Source organism: Sus scrofa, chromosome 13 (genome assembly GCF_054392235.1).
Source record: "Sus scrofa isolate SSC_HxYL_T2T_F1_AM1 chromosome 13, Sscrofa_HxYL_maternal_Yorkshire_Landrace_v2.0, whole genome shotgun sequence".
In the NCBI taxonomy this organism is placed as follows: domain Eukaryota; kingdom Metazoa; phylum Chordata; class Mammalia; order Artiodactyla; family Suidae; genus Sus; species Sus scrofa.
In genome coordinates this window covers 133,386,718-133,400,734 of record NC_139395.1, presented here as the reverse complement: position 1 = coordinate 133,400,734, position 14,017 = coordinate 133,386,718, and the positions used below count along the sequence as shown (strand labels likewise).

Genomic DNA, 14,017 nt, shown 5'->3' with positions numbered 1-14,017 from the left:
CACTTATTTCCAGCCTCCTTAGCAGGAGAGGAAAGGCTGATTTCTGTGCCGCTTCTTCCTTCTTCAGAATGAAACACGGTTTGCAAAGGGACTTCTGAGGTTTGAGCAGCAACATTTATTTGCGAATGTGTATAAACAAAACAAATTATGGTTGACGTTTCTTTTTAAATTTCTGCCTACGATGTTTAAAGTTACTTGAAACGTTTTCAAAGAGGGGTGTTCTAGTAAGCAGGTAAAATGTACAGTTTACAGATTTTCAAAGTGAGGATTAAGTTGTCACAGAACACAATGAAGTGTTTTACTTTGTAAGGAATATTTTACACCAGCTTGGAACCAATGCATGGTAGTTGTTAAAAATAAAATTGCAACCAGCTCAGGAAACTTGTAAAAACCTTTTAGCAGTCAGCCTAGGAATTCCCATTGTGGCTGAGCGGGTTAAGAACCGGCCATAGTTTCTGTTCCTGAGGATTCAGGTTCCATCCCTGGCCTCACTCAGTGAACTAAGGATCCCACAGATGTAGCTCTCAGATCCTGTGCCTCTTCTTGGAAGAGGGCCCAAGAAGAACGGATGATGTTTACACTACTTCAGAGACTGGAAGAGAAGGTCTTCTCTCCTCTGAGAAATGACAATGCTCTATTTTGGTTTTTGAAAATATTTTTTTTCAAAATATTCTGTCTTATTTACTTATATTTAATTTAGATGACTTCAGATTTTGTCTTCTGTTTTAAGTGAAGGGCAACATTAGAAAATAGAAGAGATTGCGCATTGAGCACCGAGAGTTGATGGTATTAACAAATATCCAGTCCTGGGTTCAGATCCTGGTTACCAGCACTGAGCCCATTTCTTCTTAGGTAAACGGGAAATAAATAAAATAATTACCTCACAGGGTTATAATATAGTTCTAAGGGCATTAATATAGGTTAAAGTTCCATTCAAATGTTAGCTTTTGGTATTATTGCCATAATAATTGTCTCAGGATTTTATATACATGTTACTTGTATTATCTATTTTAAAAAATATTAGAGCAATAAAAAGAATAATGAGGGTCATAATCACTTCACTTAAATAAACACTGATATTAAAAAGCAACTCTTGAAAGTTTAAGTTATTCAGAAGGATATAAAAAAAAAATGCAAGATATTCTCCCTCCAAAGTACTCACTGTTGTCTGTAGAAGTGTCTATCATGGCTTTAAACAAATGTCCCACCCATCATGGTCTACAGATATATAGATACAAAAGACAGGAGTATTATAAAAATGGGATCCTACTGTATGTGCTGTTTTAACATAGAAATTTAAATTTAATTTTATGTGTATTTAGGAGGAGAAATTGGAAGGAATTTGAATTTAAGTGAGTATTAATTACAAGAAAGAGCTGTTGCTAAAATTTTTCTTTAATATTAAGAAAAACTAAATAACAATTAATTTGTAGACAGTGTGAGTTGACTACCTAATTTTTCATCTTTGAAAAGAAATTATCTCTCAACACTTTCTGCCATCTTTTTACCCTATTAAAAAATAGTAGTTTTATTTTTTTATATTATCAAGGTTTATTTTATTTTCATTCTGTTCAATGCCCTTAGTTACCATGTTTTATCTTAGTTTTATATTTAAAATGATTTAATGGTCCCTAATGTAACCACTTTTACTTAGTTTATCTTTTTTTGAATTTTTCACTTTGATTCATATTTTTACTGATTGTGTATTCTCCATGCACACGTATGACTGTTTCAGGAAGGACTCATAGTACTGAGTTTTTCATTATTCACATCCTTCTTTGCCAGTCTGGCTCCTTGTACTGCCTGCTTTAAATTTATACTCCTTAAATCATAGTGTTAGATCTTCAAGAAACTTTTTCTCTCCTCCCACTCCTTCCTCCTGGAGTCCTGTGTTTTCCAACATGGACTATTTTCTTACAGGCCTATTTCCCAACTGTTACAACCCAAGAATTCTCTTTATTCCTTTTCTGGGTTGATGTGCTGTTTCCTACATCACATATCTTCTTTTTCTTGAATTATTCCCTTATTTTTATGAAATACTTTCTTGTGTCTCCCTAAGAAGAGACTATGAAATGTAAACACTGAATCTAAAAATGTTTTTACTTATCTTCATATTTGATGGTAATTTTACTGGGTAGAAAATTCTAGGTTAAAAATTTTTCCACAGAATTTGCAAAGTATTGCCCTATTACCTGTTATTGGTGAATAGAAGTGTTATTGGTGAATAGAACTTAAAGTGATTTCCATTTCTTTGTAGGTTACTTTTTTAATCTCTGGAAGCTTTTAGGGTTTTATTTCATCTTTACATAGCAATTTTAATTTTGGCAACTGTATCATAATTTTTAGGTCATTTGCTAGTTGCTTTTTTGCGGCACATGATATTGTTTTAGGAGTACAATATCATTTACAATCTCTCTGAATGTGTGTGTTTGTGTTTTTGTCTATAGTGTCCTAAATTATGTTTCCTTTGGGAGCTTTTTGTTTGTTTAATATGATGTCCCTCACATTATGTAAGTTTTCAATAAATACCTGGTGGTTCTTGCAAGTCCTTTTATACTTAACAAAGGGACAGTAAAATGTTTTTTGGGAACTCTATGGGAAAGGAATTATCGACTTGTGGAGAGTTAATCATTATGCTTTCATTTAAAAAGCAGATGCTTTTGTTCTGGGTTCATTATGCAGTGATAAAAGTGGTAAAGCACCAAAAAACACAACAGCTGAATACATAGGAGTAAAAGCTATTATAAATGCAAGTAGACCTTGACAAAAATATGTAGTTAGATGCTTCAATATTTGCGTCCCCAGAATTAGAAAATTCTAATAGACAAAAATAAAGATATAAAGGATAAAAATAAAAACATAGAGGAGTTCCCTGGTAGCGTAGGAGTTTTTCAGTAGCCTAGCAGTTAAGTCACTGCTGTGGCTCAGTTAGTATTGTGGCTTAGGTTCGATCCCTAACTGGGAACTTTCACCAAAAAAACCCCAAAACCAAAAAACTCCCAAGACAAAACTCATAGAGAGCATGTGTCTCTTAAATACTGTATATTCATAAAACATTCACAAAGGTAGATCATGTACTAGACCAGAATAAAACCTAAAAGTGAATGATAAACCTTAAAGACATGCTAAGTGAAATAAGCTAGACACAAAATGACAAATGCTATATGATTCCACTCATATGAGATAGCCTAGAGTAGTCAAATTCATAGAGACACAAAGTAGAATGATGATTTCCAGGGGCTGGGGGGAAGGGTAATGGGGAATTAGTGTTTTGTGGGTACAGAGTTTCAATCTGGGAAGATGAAAAATTTTTGGAAATGAATAGTGGTGATGGTTGTATACCATGTGAATATACCTAATGCCATAATACTTAATACAGACTGAAAAATGGTTAAAATGATAAATTCTATGTTATATGTATTTTATCACAATTAATAAAATGAGTGATAGAAATTTTGTAGGTCACATTTCTCTAATCATAAGCCAACAGAATTTATAATAAACAGTTTTTAAATTCTTTTCCATTGTTATGGACTGAATGTTTGCGTTCCTCCCCCAGCCAAATTCATATGTTGAATGACCTAACCCCTAATATGATGGTAGTTAGAGGTGGGACCTTTGGGATGTAATTAGGTTTGGATGAGGTCATGATAGTGGGACCCACATGGGATTAATGTGTTTATAAGGAGAGGAAGGTAGACCAGGGCTCTTTCTCTCTGTCATGTGAGGACAGAGTGAGAAGGCAGCCATTTGCATGTCAGGAAGAGAAATTTCACTGGAACTGAAACTGACTTGGGTGGCATCTCAATCTTCAAACTCCTAGCCTTTAGAACTTTGAGAAATAAATTTGTTTGTTTTAGCCACCCAGTATATGATACTCTGTTATGGCAGCCTAAGCCTAAACTTAGGCAAGTTTCTCAGAAATATATTCCTAGATAGCTCTTAAGTCAAAGAGAAATTATTATTATTATTATTATTATTATTATTATTTTGTCTTTTCGCCTTTTCTAGGGCTGCACTGGTGGCATGTGGAGGTTCCCAGGCTAGGGGTCAAATCAGAGCTGTAGCCACCAGCCTACACCACAGCCACAGCAATGCCAGATCTGAGCCGTGTCTGCAACCTACACCACAGCTCACGGCAACGCCAGATTCTTAACCCACTGAGCAAGGCTAGGGATCGAACCCGCAACCTCGTGGTTCCTAGACGGATTCATTAACCACTGAGCCATGACGGGAGCTCCAAGTCAAAGAGAAATTAAAAGGAAAAAGTCACCTCTTAGAAAACAATGGAAGGAGACTGCTTCATACCCATATCTATGGGAAAGAACAAAAATCTTAGACAAAACTTGTAGACTTAAATGCTTTCATTTTTAAATCAGTGTTTCAGTTGGCTTGGGTTGCTATAACAAAATAACAAAGACTGAGTGACTTCAAAACAGACATTGATTTCTCATAATTCTTTTTTTTTTTTTTTTTTTTTTTTTGCTATTTCTTGGGCCACTCCCACGGCATATGGAGGTTCCCAGGCTAGGGGTCCAATTGGAGCTGTAGCCACCGGCCTACACCAGAGCCACAGCAACGCGGGATCCGAGCCGCATCTGTGACCTACACCACAGCTCACGGCAACGCCGGATCATTAACCCACTGAGCAAGGGCAGGGACCGAACCCGCAACCTCATGGTTCCTAGTCGGATTTGTTAACCGCTGCGCCACGATGGGAACTCCCTGATTTCTCATAATTCTAAAGGCTAGAAGTCCAGATCAGGGTGCCATAGTGACTGAGTACTAATGAGGTGGCTGCCTTCTTGCTCTGTTCTCTCATGGCAGAGAGTGAGTGAGCTCTGGTCTCTTTCTCTTCTTATGAGATACTAATATCTCATCAAGAGGGCCTTATCCTCATGTCCTATTCTCAACCTTCTTACTTCCCAAAGGCCCCACCTCCATACAACAATACACTGGGGCTTAGGGCTTCAACATATGATTTTGGGGATAACATAGACCCTAAGTCCATAAAAATCAGGAAAACAATAAGGAAAGAAACTAAGAACTCCTCTTAATAAGTTTTTAAAAAGAACAAAGTAAAAAGGGAGCTAATAAAACTGAAATTAATGAAATGAAAAGCAAAACATACATATTTAATATTGCAGTTGACCTCGAACAGTGCAAGTGTTAGGGGTGCCACTCCCACCCCCACTACAGTAAAGCATTTGAATACTGCTATCTCTGCCACACAAACAAGGTATGGGTAAGTGATTCACCCAAGGGCAGGAAGCTGAAACAGTTGGGAAAGATTCAGGACTCAAGCTCTAGTTCTTTCGAGTCCATATGTTGTGATCTCTAATCAAACACAAACTATTCTCCAAGTCCATGATTTTCTTTTCTGTGGAAATGTTCATTTGTGCCATATATTAAATTCCAGATATAAGTGATATCATATGGTATTTGTCTTTCTCTTTCTGACTTATTTCACTCAGTATGAGAATCTCTAGTTCCATCCATGTTGCTGCAAGGCCTTATGTCTTTCTTTTTTATGGCTGAATAGTACTTCATTGTGTATATATACCACATCTTCCTAATCCAATCATCTGTCGATGGACATTTGGGTTGTTTCCATGTCTTGGCTATTGTGAATAGAGCTGCAATGAACATGCGGGTGCGTGTGTCTTTTTTAAGGAAAGTTTTGTCTGGATATATGTATAATGGCATTATTTAATTGTTTTTTATGGCTGAGAACTATTCCATTATATATATGTACCCATCTTCTTTATCCATTCCTCTCTTGATGGACATTTAGGTTGCTTCCATGTCTTGGCTATTGTAAATAATGCTGCAGTGAGCATTGGGGTGCATGTATCTTTTTGAATTACAGTTTTCTCTGGATGGATGCACAGGAGTGGGATTGCTGCATCCCAGTCCTATATTCTCTTTTAATATGGTGCTGATTTTCCCACAGTACTCTCTAAATAACACTATTTTTTAATTTTTGAAAAGATCAGTAGATTGTAGAAGTTATCTAATGGATATTGAAAGAAACAAAGTAAGTGAAAATTTAATTTTCTTTTGATTTTAGAACTTTAATATGATAAAAACTTAGTAGGACTTTGGTTAATCATATCATTTATTTTTTGCAGTTGTCAAAGCTGCAGAATGAAAGGTCAAGCTTGCAAGATCAGCTTCGTGACTATGAAGATCGAATTAATGCTATGACTTCTCACTTCAAAAATGTTAAGCAAGAGTTCTTATTTACACAGGTACAATAATGTTGAAAATCACATTGATTATATCATGTGTAGCATGGAACAGTTCACATTGCATTTATATCTGTGCTTTGATTTTAGAGATATAATAGGAAACTTTTGCATAACTAAATTATGAACATACCTTGAACCTGAAAGTAGGTAGAAAAAAAGGCTTTTAGGAACTCTACTGCCACCAAGTTTAAGGAATAATTAATTCATTTGAAAGGAGAAATCATCATCCAAACAGTCTGATATAATATTAGGCAGCAGGTATATGAGAAGTGTACTGTGATAGCAGTGGTAAATAATGGCTTTAAGTGGAAACAGACATAGTAAAACACATAATAACAGACCTAATTAAATACTTAATAGAGTTTCTGCTATTTTGAGTGGAGGCAAATAGTCCACACACTTCATTAGTCCTTAAGTCACCACCGTATTTTAGCATAAAGAACTGAATTCTGGAGTTCTTGTTGTGGCTCAGCAGGTTAAGAACCTGACGCAGTGTCTATGAGGATGTGGGTTTGATCCCTGACCTTGCTCAGTGGATTAAGGGTCTGGCATTAGTACAAGCTCTGGTGTAGGTTGCAGATGCAGCTCAGATCCTGTGTTGCTGTGGCTGTGGTGTAGGCCGGCAGCTGCAGTTCCGATTCAACTCCTAGCATGGGAATTTCCATATGCTACAAGTGCAGCTTAAAAAAAAAAATTCACTTTTATAATGACAATCCTTAGATGATAAAATAATTATATTTGGGAAACTGTTTAAAGTAACTGGATAGTACAATGCATTTTAGAAATATTAATACAAATGATAATAATTAAAAAAGTGATTAAGCATCTGTTTCATAGACAATTTATTCATGGGTAGAACTTCTTATGATGTCTAGGAAATTACATAGCAAATTAGATAGCAAATCAGCATTGGAGAGTTTACTAACTTCCATCTGAAACTATTTTTTTTAAAAATGCATCTACTTTTCTTTGAAAAAGTATGTAATTCTTAAATATGAAAAAAGTTATGTTTTTAATACCAGTTTATAACTAATACAGATAAGTAACTACTTCATGGGTTTTACAAGTGTTGTTAGAAAGTTATAAATTTAGTGGAAGGTCCCACTGTGGCTCAGTGAGTTAAGAGCCCAACTAGTGTCCACGAGGATGTGGGTTTGATCCCTGGCCTTGCTCAGTGAGTTAAGGATCTTTGGCTCAGATCCAGCATTGCTGTGGCTGTGGCTTAGGCTGGCACCTGTAGTTCCAATTCAACCCCTACCCTGGAAACTTCCATGTGCCATGGGTGCGGCCCTAAAAAAAAAAAAGTTACTAAGTTAACAAATTTTTAAAAACAATCTCAGAATTTTTGAATCCTGGTGTGATTTGGTAACTAATAAACAGTTTGTAACATCTTTTCTTCAAGTTATTAAACCACTGAGTTGGGGATTTGAGAGAGAGATTCTCTGTAGGTGTATTTCATTATTGTCAAACATCAATTAAATAGGATAATAGAGACAAAAGACAATAAACATCCTTCAACGCTAACAGCTTTAATCATGTGAAAATACTACTGGTGGTGATAACTTAGAAGCTGTACAAGATCAATAGTTAACAAATATTATTTTATTAAATAAAACTTAGCACAAAGGTATCACTGTATATTAATATAATCTAGAACATATTTACAACCATTGGTGTTTATATAATTTTTTTTCCAAGGGCTGCACCTGCAGCATACGGAGGTTCCCAGACTAGAGGTTGAAATTTGAACTACAACTGCCGACCTTCACCACAGCCACAGCAACACTGGATCCCAGCGATGTCTGCAACCTACACCACAGCTCATGGCAGTGCCAGATTCTTAACCCACTGAGAAGGGCCAGGAATGGAACCTGCATCCTCTTGGATACTAGTTGGGTTTATTAAAACTGCTGAGCCGCAACAGGAACTCCTAGTGTTTATATAATTATTTTAAGATTATCTCTGTTAATTAGAATATGTGATCAATTTTTAGAAACATACCATTTCCTAAGTATTTTTTAATTAATTTTGTTTCTTATTTTGAGTTAAATGAATTCTATCTTTTTAAGTCTCACTACATAAACTTTGGTTTTTGGCTATTTTCCTAGACCAACGTAGTATCTGAAAAATGCTGACAACATTTTTTTCCTAGCACATTCCATTCCTTGGCTTTCTTACAACTAATAAGCAACACTGACTATACTGAATCACAAAATCTAATGTGGTGTAAATTTCAGGGAAGTGGAATTAACAGCACTTAATCTAAGCATGTGCAGACTTTGAGATTTTTTTGTCTACTGGGTTATTATAAATATTGTATAATAGTAAAATTTAAAAAGTCTTTCTGCCTTCTGTATTATTGTGTAGTCTCTTTGCAAAGCCAGGGAGCATGAGATTGAAAGTGAAGAACACTTTAAGATGATTGCTGAAAGAGAACTGGGACGAGTGAAGGATGAAATTCAACGACTGGAAAATGAAACGGCTTCAATACAGGAAAAGAAAAGTGATAAGGAAGTATGTGTTGAAATGTTACTTAAAATGTTGTAGTATTGTTCCATCTTCCCTCACCAAACAAACATTGATTTTTTTTTTTCCTGTTTGGGAAAGGCATTCATTAGTTTCTTGACATTCACTTGTTTTTCGGACAATGAAAGTCACATGGAGCTGTGATTTGAGTCAACAATGGTAGAATGTTACATTTATTTTCTCAATATTCATTTACCAAATATTCATTGAGCCTTACTGTGTGCAAAGTACCATGCTGGCTGCCTATTACACCATACTAGGCATAATTTATTTATAAGTGCTACATTTTTATTTTATTTTGGGGGGTAGTCTTCATTTATTCCACAAATGAAAATTATTGACACACACAATACATGAGTGGATGAATGAATTATAATCCTGCCATCTGGAAGCTGACCAAAGTCAAGGCAGAGCTAAAGCTGAGACAGGGAAGATGATAAGTGCTAAATTTTTAAAAGCCACATTAAAAAGTCACTTATAATTTTGAATTTCATTTTTCAGTTAGAATTTTTGCCTTTCATATTATTAGCTTGTGACTTTAATATTAAACTCCTATAATCTATTTTTATTAGCTTGTGACTTTAATATTAAACTCCTATAATCTATTTTTTCTTTTTCCTTAGTTTTTAGTTACCTGATTAGAAATTTTTCCAAATTCATTTCTTCTCTTTACATATGCATATAATGCATGGAAATGCATATACATATATATGTATACATACGCATAATACATATTTTATCATATTAATTTGTATTTCTTTTCATATTGATCTGTTTTCTTTTATGAATCTAGATTTGTTAAATTAATATATGGACAGAAATATTTTTATTTCCTTAACTACTATATTTATTTCAATCAAATGTGCTTCCAAAATTTCTATATAAAAGGCCTTTTAGATGCAGAAATATGGTTGGAAACGGAGCTGAAAGGGAATTGTCTTGGGCTTGAGTTAGCATATCAAGCATATTATTTTTCTTAAGATTGCGCACCCACTTGGGGTGGCTTTGGTGCAATGACTAATGAGATTGCTCTAGGGGAGCTACCCTGAGGCCTTTTTAAGCAGCCTCTAACTCAACTACTGTTCTCAACTTTATACACTCATCACCCCTCTATTTCACAACGAAAGAATTAAAAGTATGATAGTTATACAATTAAATATGATGTTGCATACATTTCGAGGTCAGGGAGAGAAACAGGATTTCTTTCTTCCTTTTTTTTTTTTTAATATATATATTATTTTCCCCTGTATAGCATGGGGACCAAGTTACACATACATGTATATGTACTATTTCCTCCCATTGTTGTGTTGCAATGTGAGTATCTAGATGTAGTTCTCAATGCTACACAGCAGGATCTCATTGTAAATCCATTCCAAGAGCAATAGTTTGCATCTGTTAATGCCAAGCTCCTGATCCCTCCCACTCCCCCCTCCGCCACCGCAGCCACAAGTCTATTCTCCAAGTCCATGATTTTCTTTTCTGTGGAAATGTTCATTTGTGCTGTATATTAGATTCCAGATATAAATGATATCATATGGTATTTGTCTTTCTCTTTCTGACTTAATTCACTCAATGTGAGAGTCTCTAGTTCCATCCATGTTGCTGCAAATGGCATTATGTTGTTCTTTTTTTATGGCTGAATAGTATTCCATTGTGTATATATACCGCATCTTCCTAATCCAATCATCTGCTGATGGACATTTGGGTTGTTTCCATGTCTTGGCTATTGTGAATAGAGCTGCAATGAACATGCGGGTGCGTGTGTCTTTTTTAAGGAAAGTTTTGTCCAGATATATGCCCAAGAGTGGGACTGCTGGGTCATATGGTAGTTCTATGTATAGATTTCTGAGCTACCTCCATACTGTTCTCCATAGTAGCTGTACAAGCTTACATTCCCACCAACAGTGCAGGAGGGTTCCCTTTTCTCCACACCCCCTCCAGCACTTGTTATTTGTGGACTTATTAATGATGGCCATTCTGACTGACGTGAGGTGGTATCTCATGGTAGTTTTGATTTGCATTTCTCTAATAGTCAGGGATGTTGAGCATTTTTTTATGTGCTTGTTGGCCATCTGTATCTCTTCCTTGGAGAATGGTCTATTCAGGTCTTTTGCCCATTTTTCCATTGGGTGGTTGGCTTTTTTGCTGTTGAGTTGTGTAAGTTGCTTGTATATTCAGAGATTAAGCCTTTTAAATATATTCTGTAATATGTAATGGTATGTTTTATTTTAGTCTTTATGGTAAATAATGTTTTACAATCTCCCTGCCCCATCTCTTTGGAGATTAGAATTACATCTTTAAAACTATTCAAAAACTGGATGGTTTGAAATGTCAAATGAACTGGGACCAGCAAGCATTGGAGGCCTGGCTGGAAGAATCAGCTCGTAAAGATAGTGATGCCTTCACTCTTCAGAAGTATGCACAACAAGATGATAATAAAATTAGGGTGAGATATTATATATTGTAAGTGTCAGAATTTCTCTAAATCTGTAATATATCAACCTTTTATTCTAAAATTGGACTTGTAATTTTAAAGTAATTCTTGAACATTTTGGTGGCTAATAAAGCCAAATATCCTTTCCAGAAAAATGAACATACTCAAATACCCACAAAATTTTGCTGCAAGTTTTACAGATCCTCTGAAGTCTTTTAACCTTTTCAGGATCTATGGACTCCAGGTTAAGAATCCTGATTGAGGAGGTTTCTCAAAAGCATTTCAGAAAAGGTTTTGTAATAGAACTATATATAACTTCTTTTCTGTGATACTTTGAATGTTACAGGTAGTTATTACTGATTTGAGACTAGTGCTATTGATTATTTAATATATTATTGTAACCATTACTTAAAAATCTACTTGTAATTAAATCTGGTAATACTTTAGCATCATGAAATGTGCTATTTTCTAATAGATTTAATACTGCATGCATTATTTAAAATAATTTAAAATGGTAAATATTGTTGAATCTTTTTTCTAACTTACTTTAAGAAGTATTAAGTGTCTCTTTAGAAACAATTCAGTTTTCTTTGCAGCACTTTGTGGTTCAAAGATAAAGAATTTATACATTATTTTGTAATTGTTTTAGATATCGAATAAATGTGTATGTGTAATATAGTAATACTTAGTGTGAGATACACTAACAGCTTTTACACTAATAAAATGATAATTATGAATATTTTTGCATGGAACTACATCATAGGCACTGACCCTGCAATTAGAAAGACTGACTGTGGAATGTAATCAGAGGAGAAAGGTACTTGACAACGAACTTGCAGAGACTCTAAGTGCACAGGTTTGTTTAATAAAGATTTTTACTTCTTAATTGTCTAGGTGATATTTGCAAAAGCACTTAAATTCACAAAAATATTATTTGCTTTTCATTTGACAGTTAGAATTGGATAAAGCAGCCCAAGATTTTCGTAAAATTCATAGTGAAAGGCAAGAACTCATTAAACAGTGGGAGAACACAATAGAACAGATGCAGCAGAGAGATCGAGACATCGATAACTGTGCCTTGGTAAAGTAGTTTGATCCTAGCAACATTCAGCTGTATTTATCTCTTTTGTATTTTAGTCATTCATTTCAAATGTAAATCACACTCTTATTTGAAAGTCACTTTTGTAGCAGGATTCAAGTAGTTTTGGTAAATGTTTTTCAAAGCTGACTCTATATCCATTTAGAAGTGTGATTTTATGAAGATTATTTCTTTATGGTATATAATGCCGAAGATTGGATCCTGTCATCTCTGAAATGTGGGACTAGAGAATGTCAACAGATAGTGTTATTGCAGTAATACAATGTGCTGACTAACATATTGTCCAATTTGTCAAATCCAAGGCAAATCCAATTTGCCTTGGATTTGACATGTGCTCTTTGTGTGCTAATCAAAGGTGCAGGGAAATCAGCCTCATGGATAGCCAAGAAAGGAGGGAGAGTCAGGAGAGAAGCCTTGACTTCCAAAAAGATTCCCTTTTGAAACTGAGGTACCCATAATGGGATACTCAGAAGGGGTGGAATCCATACTGATTAAACACAGACCTAGTGTTATGTTATCTACTTTCAGAGGTAACCTAGGAGAACATTTTGGGGAAATCACTAAGGGATAAAATAGTGGTGAGTGAAAATGGAAGATTAGGGAAAGTTGGGAAGGAGAAGGAATTGAGGAGGAAAGAAGGCAGATGAGAAAATGTGCTAACTTCCATCCTGAATAAACTCCATGGAAGGCATTTGGCAAGCAGCTTGGGTTATTGGAAGTGTGGAGTTCTGATATCTGCATGTGGTTTATTCATTACATGTAACTTATATGTAAAATGTTATTTCTCTAAGTTTCTGAAAGTAATCAGCATTTTATCAACAAAATGGCCTGTAGCTCCCCAGGAGTGACATGGGAGAACTAGTCTTAACTATGAGCTCTTTTTTATTTCTTAATGCTAATATGGTTCCTTTTCTTGGCTTCTTAACAGCTTTCAAATCTCAAGACCTGACTACTTCCTCTGTGTAAATCAAATGTGTCAGATCTAAGATTGCAGATCCATGATTGAATTCTCATGCAACCCTGCAACTAAATTGACTCAGCCTGCTGAGTTGGCAGAATCCACAGCTTGTAGCTCCCTGGTCATATCCTCAGTGGTTCCTTATTTACAGGGTGACATCTCCTGGCTGTATGTGTTGGAAAGGACTAGGGAGGGTGCTAAGAAGTGATTCCATGGTCGTAGGATGCTTCTAAGTTTTTACCAACAGGCTCTCAGTTTAACAACAGGCTCTGACTTCTGTGGTGAAACGACTTTACACCAACTTGACTCCCCTGAACACAAAGTTGAGAAGAGGTATATATGTTAGCTTTGATGAGCCAGTGAGAGCCAGTTCAAACCACTAGAGGATTTGAGATTGGAAACCTTTTGTTCCTCTTCCTCTAAAACAGACCCTACCTTCTCAGTGCCTTCTTGGCAGGAGTCTGACCATATGATCCTGAAATTGGCTTCTTAAAAGAAACTTTTACATTATTGAGAAAAGGAAAAATATTTGTCTATTATGCTTTTATTCTGGTATAGAAGTTTTGGACTATTACTTATAAGCATCATCTATATGAAAACTTAATTGGAATAGATTGCCATATTAAAAAATATGAACTTTGGAGTTGCCTGGTGGCCTAGTGGTTAAGGATTCGGTGTTGTCGCTGCTGTGGCTCCGGTTCAGTCCCTGGACTGGGAACTTCCTCATGCCACAGTTGTGGCCAAAAAAA

At 35.5% G+C, this 14,017-nt stretch overlaps 1 protein-coding gene across 6 annotated transcripts in view; it reads left to right on the top strand.

Moving 5' to 3' along the window:
• Positions 1-14,017, top strand: part of CCDC39 (coiled-coil domain 39 molecular ruler complex subunit) — a 146,957-nt gene that overhangs the window by 91,399 nt on the left and 41,541 nt on the right. For 4 of the 6 annotated variants that reach the window (XM_084990371.1, XM_084990370.1, XM_021071234.2 and 1 more), the window contains 5 exons: positions 6,132-6,251; positions 8,619-8,765; positions 11,065-11,223; positions 11,975-12,067; positions 12,164-12,292. In XM_084990371.1, coding sequence (XP_084846497.1) covers positions 6,132-6,251; positions 8,619-8,765; positions 11,065-11,223; positions 11,975-12,067; positions 12,164-12,292 — 648 coding nt within the window. Of the gene's footprint in view, positions 1-6,131; positions 6,252-8,618; positions 8,766-11,059; positions 11,224-11,974; positions 12,068-12,163; positions 12,293-14,017 lie in introns of those variants that run through there. The other 2 variants (XM_021071236.2, XM_084990374.1) reach the window with 2 other exon arrangements.